This window comes from Notolabrus celidotus, chromosome 18 (assembly GCF_009762535.1).
Source record: "Notolabrus celidotus isolate fNotCel1 chromosome 18, fNotCel1.pri, whole genome shotgun sequence".
In the NCBI taxonomy this organism is placed as follows: domain Eukaryota; kingdom Metazoa; phylum Chordata; class Actinopteri; order Labriformes; family Labridae; genus Notolabrus; species Notolabrus celidotus.
Genome location: NC_048289.1, coordinates 22,395,914 through 22,416,509, shown reverse-complemented (window position 1 = coordinate 22,416,509; position 20,596 = coordinate 22,395,914). Strand labels below are relative to the sequence as shown.

The window sequence follows — 20,596 nt, the reverse complement described above, 5'->3', positions numbered from 1 at the left end:
AGGTAACTAGATGAGTGAAATGTCCTCTTACCGAGGTGGTGCCCTAATAATATGAGGAAAATGTATATGAAATTTGAATTCCATATTTGATAAATTTTTTTAATATTTTAATATCTGACAATACGCTACAGACAAAATTAGGGGCGTGGCTGTTTTGACTGGCTGGTGGCAGCATTGTAAATGCTAACCAGGCAGTTAAAGGCCCATGTCTACTTCACCTTTTGGGTGTTATCTGTATAAGCCAAAAGTGAGATGAAGTCAGCATTTCCAAGCTGGTGATCCTCATCTTTGGGCTGCATAACACCTCTTCAGGAACCAATGGGTGACATTACTGAGACTAAGACATTCATGTTTTATACAATATAAAAAAAACTATAGACTTCAGCTGAGATTAAAAAAATTCCACTCCTGGCACTAATATTTGGAGGAAACAAATACTTGGTACACTTAAAGGGGAAATCTTTACGAAATAAACAAATAAAAGGTTGTGTCACCATGCAAAATTAATGTTGAAGTCCACAACACTTCTTCTCCAGGCACATTTTCTTTCCATATGTGTAAGTGACATTTATGGTAAAATATTTAAATCGTGCACTTATTATGAGACTTAAATAATTGGTCTTGGGGAACCTGAGGGTGTGACGTTTAGAAGAAAACTGTGCAGCTTGGAATATCTGGAACAAAAGGCCTTCAGGGGTCTTTTATGGGTCATACTCCCCGACAGATTAGACTAGTAGTTGCACAGATTTTTCCTGGGTTTGGAGGAAAGTTTCTTTTTCTGCAGAAATTACACAGCGTGCAAGCTTCAGCTCTGCAGTCACACTTACTTATAATATTCTCTGAAAGTAAAAACAAAGCAGAGGAGATACATATTTTTGAACAAGACTGAAAATTTCCTAAAACGAGGAATCCAATTAAAGCAGCTCTGGCTTCAGAGGCCAGCAAAATGAGTGGTGCTTGTTAACCCCAAAGCTTTATTCACTTTCACTTTGCAGGCTCCATATTGTTATGAGTGGCACATCTCTGGGAAGCCGCGTTGGAAGCCGTTTGATACGAAGCCGTGACCGAAACAGCTGCTCTCAGTGCTCAACTGTTTCTCCCTGTGTGGGCCGGAGTAGACCTGACATTTATCCAAGTACATCTTCATCAGGCGTGACAATACCGTGCAGGCTGTCATGTTGCTCCCCTCCCCTCCCAGCACGAGCCCCACAGACGACTTAATGTTGTTCCTCTAGCTGCAGATCGCTAATCACTGATAAGGTCTAAGTCTTTGCAGAAGGCTCACCAGCGTAATTAACAGCTGGATTACTTGGATCCTGTAGTCATGGAGATGAGGGCAACTATTTATAGTAGGAGCAGTGCTTTATAGTGGGAGCACTTGAAAAAGAATTAGGTTCTGATTAGCAAGATGAACCGCTTTAACACCATGATGGTATGTTGGGGGTCATAGTTCTCTGTATGAAGGGACTAAAATGTTTTATAAAATACTTGGTGGTTCAATTAGTTGAATTTGGGCTTGTTAAGGTACCCCAGTTTACCTATACATTATGGTCCTAAGACAAAAGATATCTTTTTTTTTTCTCCATACGTCACTAGCCGGATTTGCACAGGAACCTTTTAGTTAAAGGGAAAGTAGTTCTGGGGGCTAAAAGACCCTGGAACTCTTGGTCGAAATGCCCCTTAGGCTTAAAACTTTCCTCTTTGATAAAGCTTAGAGTTAGAGCTTGCTCAGGCTTAGACCAGCTCTTAATTATGCTGCTATAGGTTCAGACTGTATGGGTAACTGAAACACTGGGATCCTATCTTTCCCTCTCTCTCGTCTGTCTGCCTGTCACTTACTGTAAATCTTCCCGTCCCATTAAAGTTACTAACCGCGGACCTCTCTGGGAGTCCCTGAGCTCCCTTGTCTCGTAGGCTTCCTCTAGATCTCTGCTATAGACGGCCTGCTGCTGTGGACATGCCAGACTCCAGCAGCTGCCACAACTACTACTATCCGTCTCATCACTATCATCTCTCTCTTTCTGCATCTCCCTCTATCCCACTTTCCAACCCAATACACGGTCGAGGCAGATGGCTGTCTAACTTGAGTCTGGTTCTGCTCGAGGTTTCTGCCTGTTAAAAGGACGTTTTTCCTTTCCACTGTAACTGTCTTGATGTTGTGCCTTTGATTATAATATAACATAGAGTAGGGTCTGGACCTGCTCTGTTTGTAAAGCATCTTGGGATAATATTTTGTAGCATTTGTAAGTGCATGTGTTATTGACAGCTTCTTTGTGGAGGCACTTGTTGCTTTGTGCTTGTCAGTCCCTCTCTCACTCTCTTTTTTTCTTCTTTCTCTTTGAGCCGTGTACTGTTCATTTCAGTGGCTGTGATTGTTCATATTTGGTAATTGTGCTGAAGTGTTGAAACAGATTGGTGGTTCATTTCCCAACATATTTCAAGTTAAGTAAATAGTAACAGTAGTATGTTGTTTCCTCTTCATAGGCTGTTCTTTGTGTGTGATATTTGCACTGTACCTTGGCCTTTGTGATTGACTTCTTTGGCGGTGATAACTTTGTTGATGACAGTCTGGAGGAAGTCGTTCTCCCCCGCCACCCTGGGTGAAAAACGTGAGATGTTCAGCTGCTTGTGTCGAATGGCATCATCCAACGCTAGCCTGCAGTATGCACACAACAGGCGAACACCACGGAGAGGAAGACATGGCAGAGAAAGAGGCAGAGATGGAGGAGGAGGAGGAGGTGAGGAGAAGGGGAGCAACAAAGTGGTGGTTGTGAGGAGGGGAGTGGGGTGAAACAGACACAGAGAGATAAAGAGAGAGAGAGAGAGACACCAGAGAGTGATGCGAATACCGTGACAGACACAAAGCCGCTTGTTAGCAGTTAACAGTGAGGCAGGATGGGTAATGAAGGAAACACACAGAAAAATCATCGTTTAGGAAATGGTGCCGAGTCAGCGTTTACAGCTCCACTGACGCACTGGGAGGCTTGACCCAGTCTTAAATGTTTTCAAAGCTGGAAAGCAAAGTTGTAGCAGACTTCAATAAAAAAACATCAACTGTAGTTTAGAGAGAAAGCGAACTACGATACAACATAAATCTGAATGTGTTCTACTGCATGGGGCTTCAGAGGTACACAGTTCAAGATGGACTGTACAAAAAGATGGATGACATGACAGTTCCTTCAAAAGTGCTACCAAAATATTGAGAGCTCTCCCTTACTAACTTGCTTCAGTGAATGTCCCACCTCCCCCATGTTAACAGGTGAGACATGGGGCCAAACTTTCAAATGAAAATGAGCATCAAATAAAATGTTGTCAAGCATGATTTCACTCATCGTAGTTAGTTCTCATCATGTTGATTTCAAGGTTCAAGGTTCAAGGTTAATTTTATTGTCATTCAGTCATATTTAAAAACATGAAGGAACGAAACACATTACTCAGGTCCAACAGCATACAGAATAGATAACAAGCTAAAAGTAGACTCTACAAATAAAGAAATAAATACATAACCTCAAGCCTACAGTAAGTACAATTTTAATTTGTGTCAAAGCATTAGTTTGGTTGGAAGATGTACTTTTAATACCTTTTATGTCATCTAAAAAGTGCACTGTGTCCGATGAAACAGTTCAATCAAAGCGTCTGTATAAAATGCTTCAAGAGGTATTTTATTGTGATGAGGTGCTATAAGAAGCAAGCAGCCGGTATGCTGCACAAAGCATACTGGATATTGGCAGACTAGGCTAACAGTGCCACTTCAAAACCCCTTATTGGGTTATAACCATGAGTTTAAAATAAACAGTGGAATCATTTTAGGTTAAATAAACATTTTAGAGTGCTGGTTTGATTGGAAAGGCTTCTAAATTTAAGACAAGCGACTGGTGCGACTTATACTCCAGATTATAAAACCAATAGTTATCATGAGTAAGTAAATCATGATGTTAAACTCAATCATATAGCATCAAGCTATATGATTGGGTTTAACATCATGATTGACAAATGTTGCTCTTGTGGCGCTGTGTGCACCAGATTAGAAGAGTACAGGAGAATCGGCTGAGGGACATGTAAAGAACACAGGCACAAGATTCCCCAAACTTTATATAATAATAAGTGCCCGCATCAGACCAACACAAGAATATGTTCTGCTGAGGACTGTGTTGACCTGAAGGATCATTCCTGTCCTACTAGTAAGTTAAGTGTGTGTTTTTAGTATGGAAAGGACCAGGGCACCAGTACTGAGGTTACACCAGCCAATCCTAACTGCGCACACTCTTGTTTCAAATCCCCAATGACAGCCCCTGCATCGAGGGGGATATTTTGGCTTCACTTTTATGCGATGGAAGGAGCTGGAGACGTGTCATCCATTTTTTTTATCCAGCAGTGATTGATACAGAGTAAGACAGGTGATGAACAAAGCAAAAGGAAGAAGCAGATGTGATCTTGGAAGCACCACGTGTGGCAACTGTGAGGAAACTTTGTAACGTAGGACTCTGAAGAAGAAACAGAGAAGCAGAAGAACAGCATGGAGGACAGTGGTGATATGAGGCAGTGGTGGAATAAGTGGTAAAGAATCTGAGATCACTCTTTCCAGATCAGTGAAATTTCACCAGTGCCTCTAACCTTGATTTCAGCACCAATCAGAGCAAATGAAGTCAAAATGAGAGACAACAGAGGTTCACCACTGGATAAAACATTGAAGGATGACAGGAGGAAGGTCATGCAAATCACAAAAATCAGCCTCATATCATTCTGATACTTCTGAACGATACTGGATCTGATTTTTACAAAAGAGTTAGACACTGTGGGACTTTCTGTCTATAAGCTCATCATGAAATCTCACTAGGACGCAATATCTAAATGCCAGTTGGCTGGATTTCTTACACTACACCATAGTCAACGCCAACTTTGTCTCAGCTAATAACAAGACAGTGACTCTGAAGAGTAAGAGCAACAATTTCAACAGGATTTCAATCTTTTAAGCTGCTTCCATTTCAGTTAGGATACCAAGAGTGAAGCCAGATTACTTTATAACTTTCATACAAAAAACTTTCTTAACGACTCCCTTGGTTCATACTTTTGCTGGCTTTGAAAGCGCGTGATATAAAATCTCGTGGAACTGTAATTTCAAAACTTCATTAGCTAAAAATTCAATGGCAACTATTCACCCTCGGACATAAATAACCCCTCATAGATCCAGTTCCTCTCCTCACACTGGAAGGCACTAATTTCCATGATTTACGCCCACAGATAAAACCTCTAAGTGAGGTGATCTAGCAGCTAAACTGCCTGAATGTGAAGCTTTTCCAATTATGCAGGAAATCACGTTAAGGAAAAGGTTACTCTGGCTCTGTACGCAGTCCTACGAGAATGGCAGCAGTTAATGAGATTGCCTTAATTGAGTCAGCAGGGAATAAGGAAGAGTCTCCGTCTTAAAACCTCGGCTAATCAGGTGTCAAGGATTTGAGACAATGCAACAGCTTTGTCTTGAACATACTGCAGAAATAATGATAAGTGTGAGAACACAACTGTATCAAATATGTAGCATTATCTCCAGACTAAAGGAAGTCCTTGCTCCTGTTTGTGTAAGTGTGATTTATTTTGTGCAGCTCAACAATCCACTTACGGCTGAAATGGGATAAAGTGCTGTTTGTCCTCGTCGTCCATTTTGCCCGTTATGATGTCAGTGACATCCATTACTGTGGAAAAACAAGGAGAGAGAGAGAGGGTTAAAACATTCCCAAGAGCTGCAGAGTATATCACGGCTGCAAAAGAGACACAAAGAACAGAATTTTAAGGTGACATCTGGGGGTGACAGCAGCAGATGTTGGCTCTCCTTCAATGAGCACTTGTAAGGACGGACTGAACATCTTGTATTTGCCGATCTCCGGTGATTAATATCTCCTTTTGCTCGATGATGTACGGATGCTTTTAAGGAGTGTGAGACATCATTTATGTGGGCTTAGGGGCGCAAAAGAGAGCACTTCTGAAAACACTTCACTAAACCCAATTCTTTCAATAGTTTCAACCACAGTTACATCAAGACAACAGAGCGTGCAAACACACAAAGTCTAATCTGACACGGTTTAACCTTGGCCTTTAATTAAGTGAGTAAAAAAGAGGGGAAGTGTTTGTGCTCGTCTCCCTCCACTGGCTACCTTTTCCATTTTATGATTTGATAGTTTGTTTTTAAATCTTTAAATGGAGTAGCACCGCAGCACATCTTTGACCTCCTGCAAGGCTACACCCCCTTGAGGTCTTTGAGGTCTACTAATCAGCTGCTTCTTGTGGTCACTATAACCAGGCTGAAAACAAGGGGTTACCGTGCCTTCTCTGCAGTGGCCCCGCAAACTGTGGAACAAGCTGCCCACTGATGTTAGATTGTCCCGAAGCTTACTAAGTTTTATATCACGTCCAATAATGTATCTTCAATCCATGGTTATTAACCTATCATGAGAGTTGTATGGTAGCTGTATTTCTCTGTTCTTTTATTTGCTTTTGTTTTGTATTTTTAAAGTGTGTTTATGTGGTTTTGATTATTTCTGTCTTGTGTTTTATTATATTTTTTCTCTGTTTTTGTGTTTATACTTGTGTTTTATTACTACCAACATTATTTAAATCTATTTTACAGTTTTTGTTTATAATATTTTTTAAGTCAAGTGTTGTATTATTATTACTATTTTATTATATTGGACTTTTTTAACAGTGTTTTTTTTATCATTTTATAGTGTATTGTGTGTTTTATTGTGATAATAATAATAATAATAATAATTATTATTATTATTATTATTATTATTATTATTGTATTAATACTATTATTAGTGTAATTTTAGTATTATTATCCTTGTTTTTGGTATTATTATTATTATCATTTTAATAATTATAAATATGTTACTAATCTTTAAATTGTTATCAGTGTTGTTATTATTATTATTATAATTTGAATTGTTATTGTTATAATAATTATTATTATTATTAATAATGTATATATTTTTTACAGTGTTTTATGTTCTGTATGTTTTGACTTTTTTTACTTCATTGTGCAGCACCTTGGTTGACAATCGTTTTTTAAAAATGTGCTACATAAATAAAGCGGATTGGATTTTGTCAGCACCTTTACTTTTACAAACAGGCTAGTAGTCAACCATCAAAAAGTGTTACATTCAGTTTATGAGTCTAAAAAAGTAAGATTGTCAAAAATCAGCCTCTAACCCGCCTTGTGCCACCACAATGATGACAACATCCAAAGATAAACCCTCGCAAATCAGTCATTTACCATCTCTTCAAGTGGCACTAGGAAAATAAGACATTGAATGAGGGGTATCATTTTCTCTGTTGGAGAACCGCGGGCAAAACGCCAATCTAATTAGTTTACGATACGCCTGGCAGCTCGCCAACACGGGATAAATCAAGCTGTAATTTCTCTTTCTACTTCCAGCGGGATATCTCTGAATTTTAGCCAAATATATGAACTCATCCAGGCAGAGACGTCGGCGTGGCAATTCATATGGGTTGTAAGGAAAACAAAGGACTTCTTCTAAGCTTAGTAAGGGAGTCATGCAGATATGGGGCTTCATAGTTATGTGGTGTAAAGAATTACAACTCAACCAAAGATTGCAGAAATATCTCATCCCAGCCAAAAACCCTGAACCGCTTTATCCTACAAACTAAAACTGTGCTGCAGTGTGGGCTTCAAATACAGCTTCTTATCAAAGAAAGAACAAATAATTAGAATTAGATTAGTAGATTGCTTCATGCTCTTTGAAGAGCCCCGTCACAGGTTTTAACTTATCAATGTGTCAGATGTTTTCAGAAACAACAGGTTATCATGGAAGTCTCCGTGTTGTCTGCTTTACCTGCGACTCCAAAGGGTCGTCTCAGGCCTGATGTCAGCTTCTTGGTGTTGTTGTCTCTCAGCTCCATGCGCCCGACTCTGACAATCTGACACACGAAGCTGATCTTTTCTCTTTTCAGATCTTCACTCCCCAAGTCCTGCAGAGGGATAAACAGAGGAGGGATGACAAACAGCTAATACTGTTGCCTTGAGCCCAAAATTAGATGTGTATTCCAGCTAGAAATCACACCAAGTTATTACACTGAGATTGCAAAATTTGGGGTAAATATCCCCGGGAAGATGAATATTGATTTAAAGATTCAAAAAGCAGCAGAGTTGGGATGTTGCACAACAACTACTGATCAATTAGAAGGATTTTCTTTGGGTGAAGATGAGTATGTGCTAAGGGCAAACTTCACCTCAGATTGCCTCTACAACAATTGTGATTGTGTGTACAGATTCATTTCCCGAGGACAATACCATCCAGAGTCGGCAAAGTGCTCCCAGTGGGCGCACACTGACCCTTCTGCCCTTGGGCTTCCATTAGATAGAGGTGACTGCCTTGGTAAACACATACAGCGAGCCAGGCTCTTTCTGAGAGAGCTCAACAAATACAGGCTCTGCAAACAGGGTCCCACATGCCTCATAACATGGCTGAATAAACAGTGGACGACCACAGGCCAGCAAACACACACATACACCAACACAGGGATACACACACACAGGCTAGCAAACTCACCGTGAAGACCGCTCTGAGGTTATGAAGCTGGTCTATGTCCTTCACCAGACCTGAGCTGGACCATTTCACCAGGTAGTTTTCACTGTGACGGAGAGAAAAAAGTGGGATTTGGATTATGATCTGTCTCACATCTATGATGCATTGCACTAAGGCAATCAGTTGCATTACAGAGGCTTCTTTAAAAGCTGCAGACGCTTGAATGTTAATCCTGACACAGATCCGCTTGGGAAACAAAATGCATGACTGATGTTGGATGCATTCCGAAAGCCGAGCTGCTCCACTCGTGATAATTTGCTGTCAAAATCCTGAAACAATAGCAAAGCCCTGGAAAGGAGGCTGCACTTGCTGTGATCACGTTCTTCCAGAGTATTTGTGTGTGAGTGTGCTTAGAAGGAACAATTTGAAGGGATTGGGTTTCGTCTTTTTGTGTGTGTGTGTAGGAAACATGCTGATGTCAGGGATGGATATTTCAAAAATGGATGTAGTATTTGGGGCGTCACACATCTGTTCCTGAGCGCTGTTTGGAAGCCAATCGGGTGCCAATCAAGTCAGTCATGCCCTTATTTGGGCAAAAGTTTGATATCTTCCAAAATACCCGGTATTAAAAAAATTCACCCTTCAGCCCATAAAGTGTGTGCCGATAGAGAAATTAGTTATTCAGACCTAAACCATTTTTGGACCAGGCTGTAAACATGTTTATTAATGCTGCAAAGATCGTCTTTCTTTAATGGGTGTGTATGTGGTTTCCGGTGTTTCTGCAGCCAGCCTCAAGTGGACGCTTGATGAACTGCAGTTCTTAGTACTTTCACATGGGCTTCCTTTTTTTAAGACCAGATGTTGCCACTTGCTTCTAACGCAGACGCGGTAACCAGCACCAGGACGAAGTGCTGCTAGTAGCGTCTGTCTCTGCCTTTATGCCGGTGTTTCTGTGACGCAGCAGTGTGGCGTGTATGTTTACAATTTACAACCATGCCCAGTCCCTGCTATTGTTCTCTACGGCCCAATCTCAATGTCCTCCCTGAACCCTAAGACCTGAGCCCTTCTTGACTTAATTGACATCACCTGGAATGTGATTGAGGGCAGGTGACTGCAAAGGCCCTAAACTGTATAACTAGGAATGGGACGGCACTTTGCAACTTGTCACATAACCTGCATGATGTCATGTAGCTCACCATACCGGCATAAGGAATTTCTTATTTCATAATTTTTACTTTCCTCAAATTCAAGGCGCTTAAGGGACCGACTGACTGACTGCCTGCCATGTGATTCAGGCTCTTGCCGAACAAACTGCTTAACCACAAAAGTTTAAATATATAAATATATAACTATAACATATAAATAACACTGTATATACACATATTTAAAAACAATAGATTTAGGCTGGTTAAGACTGTTTTCTACATTTATACTTACAGGCAAACTTTATTGTAATGCCAACATAGGTTGCATTGTCCACGCTTCTTGTTTACCATCTCTCTTTTTGTATTTAATGTTGGTGTTGATTTACCCTTCCATGCTTGCAGGCTTCACAGCACAATACTAGGAACTATGGGTGATTCCCTTACGCTAAGTCTGCAAAAATGCCCACTTGAGGAAAGGGGGCATAAAGGGTTTAAAAAGTCTGTGAGAGATAACTCACGGACTTGAAGATTTGACAGTAGGACTGCCCTAAGCCCTCATTAAACTTGGGCCTACATCTTTAGCTATTTAATGCAGTTGGCACTCTTCTTCTACAGTTACATAATGCGGTGAACAGCTTTAAGACGCTGGAGAGCCACCATCTGGCAGGATTACCGAATTTCAACCAGGCACTGGTAAAAACGATGAAAAATAGTACTTTTAAAGTGAGATAATACTCGCATTAACTCTTTGATTTTTAATAAGTGGACCAATATACAAGCTTGCGAAAATCATGACCCGTCCCTAGCTGATGTACCACTTCATTTAGAAATACAAACAGTGTTTCAGCATGAGTTGTTACCACAGTAGTTAGTAGAAAAGCATCTTTACTGTGTTAGCTACACTCAGATTTAAAAAAAGGGGGGGGGAGTCCAGAAAAGTAATTTTTTTTTCTGTTTATATTCCAGCCGGCAGTTCAAAGCAAAAGAAAATCATCTTCACAATTTTCCCCAAGCAACAGAGTGAGCATTAATCATTTATTTGTAACACAAGCAAAGGAAAAAAGTTACAACCACAAGAAGCAATAACAGAAAGTGAAAAGAAGGTGAATCTGCACCCATGAGATTACCTGATAAATTTGGACTCGACGGGGTCGTACAGAGACATGAGAACCTCTGCGTCCTCACCGATCTTACACACCACATTCTTCAGAGTCACAAAGAGGGCGAACGCTGGTGTTGAGGCGAACTTTGCTTGCCTGGTCAGATCAATATTCTGCTTCTGAGACTGTCGGAGGGAAACAAAGATATTGAATTCAATATTGGGCATTCTTCCACAGCTTTCAGTCACATTCAGCAAGACCTCGAGCCTGTTGGGTTTGAGCGATGAGCCCGGGAGAACGACAACATCAGTGTGTGAAGAAAGAGATGGTGAGCGTAGGTGTGGCTTGCAACTGCACACATTGGATTATTGAGCATCAGCCATGGCCTCTGTATCCTTCTGGATATTAAACAAGTGAAGAAGCAGGATTTAACAGTGTCTATAAATCTATCGATATTCTTTTTATGTATTCTGGGATAAAAAGCCTTCACAGTCACTTGATCTCCAGAGCTGCATCTACAGTAAAAGGCGGACTGATTGCGTGTTACCCTGGACGCCCTTCAAAAATATTCTGGGGCCGGATCATAAATATTTATCACACTGACCTGGACACTTTCTTATTGCCCATGCATATGCAATAAAGACCTCTGGATGAAAAGGTCACACAAGATGAGACCACATAACTGCAGGGCACTTAGCGTCTGGCACTGCTACATGCTGCCAACTGACATTCAGGTGAGGTATGCTACTGATACGCCAAAAGAAATAGACAGGGGATCTGGCTGAGAGCCGGACGTTCTGAAGCAGTCAGGTTTGTTTGTGAACCGAGAGGGGCTGAAGTTCTGTACTTCTATTTTGCACATGCCAAAAACTCAGGTCTCGATCGAACAACAGAGGCTTTGTGTGTTTTCCTGGCATTTTTCCCACTTTGAAGTGCACTTTGGTGATCTGATTGATATCGTTCAATAATGCGAAGTTGATGCTTTGCAGGATTAAGTGAAAGACACTTTTTAAAATCAGAACGGCACAACGCTCCCTGGACATTTTATGTACCCTTGTGATTGGCTTAAGGAAAGCTGTTGAATGTAACTATGTAAACAAGCACATCTTAATACCTTAATATTATTCATATGTAAACCTAATTATAGCAAACATGTGGAGGGGTTCCGGGGAATTTTAGCCACCAGAACTACTCTTCCCGGAACAAAAAGGTTCCTGTGCCCCCATGGTTAGGCGTTTTTCGACCAGAGGAACTTTACCCCAGAACTAGGGACCTTACCCAGGAACTACGTGCGTTTTGACCGGTGGACCCAGGGTCTAAATTTAGTTCAGGGGTAGATAATCCCCCCCTAAAAAGCCCCTGCTTGGGGGGTATTACTTTTCAAAGATCCCAGGGTTTTTGGGGGGCAGGGCCTGCAATGCTGAACATGTCTGATTGGTAGATTACCTGCAGTGTTTTTATTCCGCCCGCCATCCACAATGACATCACACACATCTGTGATTCACTTGATTTCTCTTTCTTTCATTTGTTCTATCTTTTTTGTTTGTGTTTGTACTTTAAAAGAAAAAAAAGCTCTAATTCCCTTGATTTACCAGCTTGTAACAGTAGTCTTCTCTCAGCCCACCGCGGATACCTGCCTGCCCGTCTGCTTCCATGGTGTCATCTGTGATGTGATGAATGGCATTGGTCTTTATTTTACTGCCTCTACTGGTCTGGTGGTGTAGTGCATTTACCTTTTTTTCCCCTCCATACGTCACTGGCCTGATTTGCACAATCTACCCGGGACTTCAGCCCACGGTCGAAACGCAGACAACAATTGGGGGGCAGAGAACCTTTTACTTCAGGGTAAAGTAGTTCTGGGGGCTAAAAGACCCCGGAAATCTTGGTCGAAATGCACCGGTTGTCTACATTTCGACTGCGGGCTGGAGTCCCGAGACACTTATGCGAATCAGGCCAGTGACGTATGGAGGAGAAAAAAAAGTAATTGCACTACACCCCAAGACCAGTAGAGGGCAGTTAGTAAAAGACAAAGGCTATCCAAAAAAGATAATGCCATAGAAGCAGATGGACAAGCCGGTATCATTATGAGCAAGACAACAGTTAGCCTGTAACCATGGAGGAGACTCAGCTCGCGCGGCTTTAGATATGTGGATGGCGTGTGTAATAAAGACACTGCAGGCAATCAAATCAGACATGTTCAGCACTGCAGGCCCCACCCCCAATGTCCAGGGACCTTTGAAAAGTGCTACCCCCCTCAAGCAGGGAGTTTTCAGAGGGGGGGGGGATTAACTACCCCAGAACTAAATTTAGACCCTGGTTCCTCTGGTAGAAAAGCACATAGTTCAGGGGTAGAGTCCCTAGTTCCGGGGTAAAGTTCCCACGGTGGAAAAGCACTTTTATTGTTAAAAAAAAGTGCTATGCTAGCATTAATCCTGTCTTTACCTTTTCTTCTTGAATCCGGTCTTCGATTTGTTTGGAGGCTGCCTCGTGTGCTCTGAACAGACTGACTGTGCTGGTGATCTCTGGGTCCAGGATGTTTCCATCTTTGTCTCTGACCACCAGATCCAGATCCAGGTACCTTGATTAGAAATGGGAGACAGGTAATGAGTACAAGAGCCTGATAAGATGCACAGCACACATTGTCCACACTAAGCTGTGAGGTAAATATTAAAGTTTCACTCTTTTCCTTCAGAGCTCCCCCTCCACTCTTTCTTCAGTGGAGGGAGTCAATGCATAACACAGCGTGCTGCCAGCATGCAGTCAGTGTATTTCATCAACCTCATCACTCCATGAGTCTGCAGAGGCAAAGGCCATTTCTCCACCTGGCCAGAGGTTTAAAGTTTCATCACAGCAGCAGAATGGAGCTTCACAATTTTCATTTTCTGACCGATTCTCCCCGCAGACGCAGCATGACCTGTCATTTCCTGTTGGAATACAGTAAGGTGTGCTGGAGTTTAATCCCCCCGGTTTGTCCTCGAGCTGAGTGATGACCTGTCTCTTTCTGACAATGACTGACATTGGTGACCTATTCCAACAGGAGACTTTCTATCATATAGATATGAGGATAAGAGGATATAAGCTGAGGAGAGGGATGGAGACGGATAAGAGCCTCTAAGGAGATGATCCTCACTTGTTGCCGTAGTCGATCTTGGAGGTGACTTTCTGTTTGAGCTCAGAAAGCTCGTCCTGTGGGAGGGTGCCGGATAGGATCTGAGAGCGCCACTCGATCAGGTCGTAGATCATGTCACGGACAGAGTTGAACATCTCACGTTTGTCCCCCTGTAAATGAAAACAGTGATGAACATGTGAACAGCTTAGAACAGTGTCTTATGTATTGTCTCCATGCCTGCTCTATTCTGTACTCCAGGGGTCTTTGCTGCTGCTCTCCCAGCCTTGGCTTTTTATGTATGCATATGAAAAGGAGGGGAGGTGTGCTCTCCCCATCTCAGGCTTTGACATTCTACGTACACAAATGGAAGGGCAGGGAGCTCTCAGAACAGAGCCATACTGCCAATTATAACTTGTTGCAAGCAAATAAAAATTGTCTTTGACAAAAGTATTCCAGATTGGTGAACCATTTGCCTAGCGGTTTAAGCATGCGTACTTTGGCATTCCAAGTACGCAAATGAGAAGGCTCTCAGAACAGACTGCCAATTATAGATCTGCATGCAAATAACAATTATCTTTGATAAAAGTGGTCCTGATAGGTGCACCATTGGCCTAGCGGTTTAAGCATTTGTACTTTGGCATTCCACATATGCACATGGAAAGGCAGGGAGCTCTCAGAATAGCGCCATACTGCCAATTATAACTTGTTACATTCAAATAATAATTATCTTTGATAAAAGTGGTCCAGATTTGAATGCTGTTTGCCTAGCGCTTTAAGTGCACGCCAAATACACATAGCCTATAGTCCTCATCACAGTGGTCACTGGTTCAATACCCAGTCTCTATTATTTGCTGCATGTCTTCCCCCACTCTCTACTCCCCGCATTTCCTGCCTCTCTTCAGCTGTCCAATCCATCTATCAGTGAATGTTTTTACTCAGGATATATGTTGAGGAAAATATAACTTTAAAAGTCTGTTTCCGCAATTTGCTGTTAATCACCTGACTGCTGCTTTAAGTCCTCTGATATTCAGGCATTGCATATCTCCCCCCAAAAAACCACATGATATATCATGTGTATGTAGGTCTGTCTTTGTTTGTTTGTGCGTGTTTAAAGGCTTTCTCACCACATATAAGTCTCTCCATATTGTAGCCCACTCCCGCAGTGTTGTTGTAACCTCCTGAACCAAGGGCAGCTCAGTGGGAATGACCGTCTCCTTTTGCCTGCAGAGAAAGTGAACAAATGTCAAAGATTTAGTGTCCTTTCTATCACATATGCTCAACACTGAGAAAGTGTTTCTCTTAAACAATGTGTATTATTTGTGATCACATAAATTTTGTCATTTTGCTGCTTGTCATAACATTTTATTTAAGACTGTTTGGCAAAAAACAAAAAGTAGTTCAGTTAAATTTAAGGACTTCGACACTTCAGGGTTGTCCTTGCTTGTCTTATGAAACAAAATAAGAGAGGACAGATCAAACCAAAACAGCACCACAAGTTTTTGCAACAACAGACTCACTTGTCACATCACATCAACCAAAAATGCTAGCTTAAATAACCTTAGAGGTCGTCTGAGTGAAAGTTTAATTCCAACTAGGCATCAAGCTTCTCTGTAGATTAGAGATGAGGACAAACTTTTCAACTATCCATGTCTTACTTGATTTTTGATTTTGTTCTTATTTCTATGAATTTTCATGTATCATTTTATCTTCCATATTCTTCCTCAACCATATAAATAATTTGAATAGGAGAATAATTAAGCATATATGCGTGTAAAACTAGCAGCAATCTTTAAGCTTGTGGAACAAGAATTGCAGCTGAAAAGTTGTTACTGCAGCTCTGCCACTCATTTCTATGAGTGAGGTCACAGTGGCCTTTACCTTTGACCTAGGGCTGGACGATATGGCCTAGGAATAAAATCCCCAATTTTTTTTTTTACAAAAAACTCAATTTACGATTTTAATAGATTTTGTGTTCTTCTCCTGAAAATAGTAATAAAAGCAGTATAACTTTCAGCTAGATGTCTAGTTTGAAACAAAGCAGTACAACTTAAAGAGACTTAATTTTCCATCTCATGAAAATAATCAATTCTTTGACTGTGACATTAAGCACAATGAACCAAAACTACTTCAAAAAAGTAAAAATAAAAGTACCTTGTCTGGAAAAAAAAATGTGTCTTATAGAATTAACCTCCTTGAAAACTAAATTCTTTATGCTATTGCTGAAAAAAGATCAATTTCCCCATTTGGATAGATGTAGGGCAAATATATCTTTTATCAAACTTTACATTTTTGCAGATAAATAAAAGTGTCTCCTATATCCCTGAAGATATATACAAATAAAGTAGAGTGCATCAAATGTAAGCAGAGGTACAGGACAAAAGGTGTGTGGTTTTTATCTTACAACATACTTTTTTCCTTCAATATTTATATATATACAGTGGAGTAGGTTACAGAAAAAATCTAGATTCTTTTTTTTTTAAATCGCCTGAAACAAAAAATGCAAATGAATCAATTAAATCGATGTATCGTACAGCCCTACTTTGACCTCTGCCCTGGGTCGAACTAGCTAGCAAATTCAAACCTAGCATTGTTTTGAAGATAATATCTAATGGGTTTACGTGCACATTTTAAGAGTTGCGCCAGTTGAAATAGCTCCAATGTAGGCAGATTTTATTATTTGAACTATGACCACCAAAGTCTAAACAGTGAAGCTTTTATGTCTATCATAAACAACGAGATAGGACACACGAGACAGATGGCAGAGGAACGATTCAGAAGCATAATACGAGTTTGTATGTCTATATATTTTTGTATATATATTTCTGTATGTATATGAGTATATATATATTTTTTATTATTAATATTTTTATCACACTTTTATCATTATTATCAATATTGTTACTTTTACCTTTATTTTATTTATTTTTTCCTTATGTTTTATGTTAAAGCTGGAGTCCCAAGTGTGGTCATTGTTATTTGTAATGTCTGTTCGACATCAACAAATATGTTAATACAGCTATTATTCTCTCTAATATCTCTACTTGTATTTGTTTAAGATTGTCTTAGGTTAACAGGATTTTTGTACCTTGTTAAAAAATCTAATCATATGTGCACTGTTGATGCCACTATACAAAAGGCGCTCATATATGTACCTGTTACCATTATTGTATAATCCTGTGAATGCTAAGAAAAAAAAAGAGGACAAAAAAAAAAAGAAGAAGCATAATACGAGGTACAGTTGATATTTAAAAACTCCAGGAGGAAGAAGCAGAGATGTACAAACCCATTGCCCTCGACTGTGGCCTCTTTCAGGTGAATATAACAAGCAGGAAATACGCCCTGGAGGGAGGGAGAAATCACAGTGCAAACATTAAGTTGATTTTATTGGGTCAGCAATAAAAATGCTGCAAAACAAAGTCTGTGAGAAGAGACTTTGATATCTGGTATACGAGTGTGTAAAACCGCTGTGTCGAGGTCACTCACCTTTTTGGATTTCCTCCTCAGCCTATGCCCTCTGTACCAGTCTGAAGGAGAACACAATTATATAAAATGTAAGATGACTAGAAGAAAGATAAATGTGTGCTCAGATATCCTTTTAAATGGTTCCTTGTTCTATTAGTTTACAGTTTAGTGAAAAACACATTGATGAGGAGTGTGGTGCTGCCACTTCCAGCACTTCCAGCACCATAAAGACTATTCCTTTATTCTATTACTGTGCACTCAGTGAACACATGTACACACATTTGACAGAACAACACCGGTATTAGTGATGACAGGAAAACACATTGAGGTGTCAGCTTCAATCATGTGCATCATCAGTAAGCTTGTTCTCACCTTCATATGTCTCAAGTATGTGGACTGTGTCTCCAATCTGCAGCGACAGTTCCTCCTCCCCCCGGGCATCATAGTTATAGATTGCTGCAGAAAGAGGAGAGAGGACAATGTGAGGAGGAGGAAGAGGTGGAGGAGGAGGAGATATTACAGGGGTTGGAAAAAAAAGGCAATAAAGCGTTTGGCTCCCTTGTGGCGCTAATTGTGTGGCATCGCGATGTGTAGTAGAGGCATCACACATCCACAGGATGTCCACCCACGCAGTGTGACACTGTGATGGCTGGGCCTGGCACCACTGAAGCTGTAATATCAACACATTTTGCCACCCACTGAAAATAAATCAAGGATGATGGAGGATGCCAAAACAACAATAATGCTAGAAGAAAACAGATTCCCTCACAATTATAGAAAAAGAAAAAAAGATAATAAAATACAACAACGGTCCAAATTTTATTTTGTGTTCTACAATCTCAAATCTAGCTATCCTTGCAATATATGCCCCTGGGTATGGTGGCCAACTTCTCAGACAATCCAGTGTAGCTAGCGAGCCAAGAATCCCTTTTCTGTGTGGAGCATTGTTCACTGTCCAATTTGTAACTTAGGAAGTAAAATAAACAACATCATTTTCCAGCTCATTACATTAAAAATAGCACCCATTCATCTGTTCCTGTTGAGTCTGAGTTTCACTGTTTCTGATAAGTCTCAGTTTCAGGTCGAAAGAAAATTTCAACTCTCATTTCTTGGGTCATTACTACACTCTACGGACTAGCCTTCATTCTTCCTTTTCTGGTGAGTCTCAGTTTCACTGTTACTGGTGAGTCTCAGCTTTAGATCAAAAGCAAATTTCTCCCCTCCTAATATATCTGCAAGATAAACACCGTAGTTTACGGTTCATTACATTAAAAAAAACTAGCACCCAATTATCTGTTCCTGGTGAGTCTCAGTTTTACTATTACCAGTGAGTCTCAGTTTCAGGTTGAAAGCAAATTTCAACCCCCCAAATGTGTCTGCAAAATGAACACTGTCATTTCTTGGGTCATTACTACACTCTCCAAACTAGCCTCTATTCTTCTGTTTCTGCTGAGTCTCAGTTTCACTGTTTCTGACAAGATTCAGTTTCAGGTCAAAAGCAAATTTCAACCCTCCAGACATGTCTGCAAATTAAACATTGTCATTTCTTGGTTCATTACTAGGGGTGAGTATTGCCAAGAACCTCACGATACGATACCCATCACGATACTTGGGTCACGATATATCACAATATCACAATACTGTGATCTATTGCGATATTCTACACAGTAAACTAAGAAAAAATAGAGATGGTGTATATGTAAATATCACAATATTACTCAAAATTGAAAGGACAAATTAAGTCAAAACTATTTGATTGAAACAACTTTTCTACTTTATTGTTTTTGAAATACTGAAGTTGTAATTGAGTTCCAACTCGGCTAAAATGTGAATTTGTTTTGCTACAAAAATATCTATATTAAGATATTTTTTCACACCTCTATTCATTACTACAGTCTCCCGACAAGTCTTCATTTTTCTGTTTAAAGTCTCAGTTTGACTGTTACCTGTGAGTCTCAGCTTCAGATCAAAAGCAAATTTCTACCCTCCAATATGTCTGCAATATAAACACTATCATTCTTGGTTCATTACACCCTAAGAAGAGCTAGTAGTCCAGTCAGTCCCAGTTCCACTGTAAATACTAAGCTACACAGAGGCTTCGCTCTGGTTTACTTGCAATAATCGGTCCTGAAGTTGGCCAAAGTAACATCATGATGAAAGGAAATGCCTGATTTGTCAGGTCCATCCCCAACAGCAAAAGAAGACAACTTTTATAATACTTGTTTGCTGAATGGAGGTCTGATCAGTAACTTCTGAGTCATTCCAGGAAAACTGGAAACGAAAACACTGATTTGTTTTAAGGACACAGCATCAGGAAGATGTGCTGCTCAAGTTGAATGATTGATCCAGAACAGACAGTTAGCTAACCTTCCGTGTCACATCTGTTTAGAGATAAGTGAACTGTTGTCAGATTGTTGATAAGAGCTGTATGTTATTACCACAGATTTGTATTTGCCTGCTCTCTATAACAGACTGTTGTTCCTGCATGAGCCTACTGATACAAGATGAGTGTGAAAAAACAGACTAGAGATCTGCTCTAAAAAGAAATACTCAATCAGATTAAATCAAATAAGCACACCAACAAACAGAGAAAACTATTGAGGTAGAAAACATAAATCTCCTTTGCAAAAGTTGAAACTCTTATCTTTGTTGACAGCATTAGATAAGAGGCTTTTCTTTTCCGATCAATAATGCAGCTCTTTCCTTGTAGATCTACTGATATAATAGAGGCTATTCTCTAGCCCCACCCAGTCAACATTCAGCATAATACATCTATTGTCAGCGCTCGATCAACATGTCAAGGTCATATTAGAACAACAATAAAACCCTGACTGTTGACACATGTTCTCTCAATCAGAGGGGGGTGAAAAACATATCGCTGTCAAACCAGCCATGACCGACACCTGTCTGGGAAATTCTACAAGCCTGCTGTACACACACATACACACACATTAAATAAAACCACACACACAAAATCTTCACACAACCCGAACTCTGACAGCATGACTGGCGGCTGTGTTGAGAGGACACCTGCAGGCAGAAATGTGCGTGTGTGTGCATGTGTGTGTGGGGGTGTGTGTGTGTGTGTGTGTGCGTGCTCATCTTGTAGTGGGAATGCATGCAGAGCAGCTTCAACAAGAGGTTTCCAGAGGTGAATGATGGCTTAATTAAAAAAGGCCCTCGCCTCAGGCAATGGAGCCTTCACAGCATACTGGTGGCACATCAAGTGAATCCAGTGGG

At 40.5% G+C, this 20,596-nt stretch overlaps 1 protein-coding gene across 1 annotated transcript in view; it reads right to left on the bottom strand.

Annotated features, from left to right (window-relative positions):
* The window catches only part of dock1 (dedicator of cytokinesis 1), a 303,695-nt gene that overhangs the window by 251,997 nt on the left and 31,102 nt on the right, over positions 1-20,596 (bottom strand). Inside the window, exons 2-12 of the mRNA XM_034707590.1 lie at positions 17,729-17,812; positions 17,378-17,418; positions 17,178-17,233; positions 15,019-15,115; positions 13,916-14,064; positions 13,228-13,363; positions 10,813-10,970; positions 8,565-8,646; positions 7,848-7,983; positions 5,618-5,690; positions 2,517-2,596 (exon numbers count right to left, since the gene is read on the bottom strand). Coding sequence (XP_034563481.1) covers positions 2,517-2,596; positions 5,618-5,690; positions 7,848-7,983; positions 8,565-8,646; positions 10,813-10,970; positions 13,228-13,363; positions 13,916-14,064; positions 15,019-15,115; positions 17,178-17,233; positions 17,378-17,418; positions 17,729-17,812 — 1,092 coding nt within the window. The remainder of the gene's footprint in view (positions 1-2,516; positions 2,597-5,617; positions 5,691-7,847; positions 7,984-8,564; positions 8,647-10,812; positions 10,971-13,227; positions 13,364-13,915; positions 14,065-15,018; positions 15,116-17,177; positions 17,234-17,377; positions 17,419-17,728; positions 17,813-20,596) is intronic.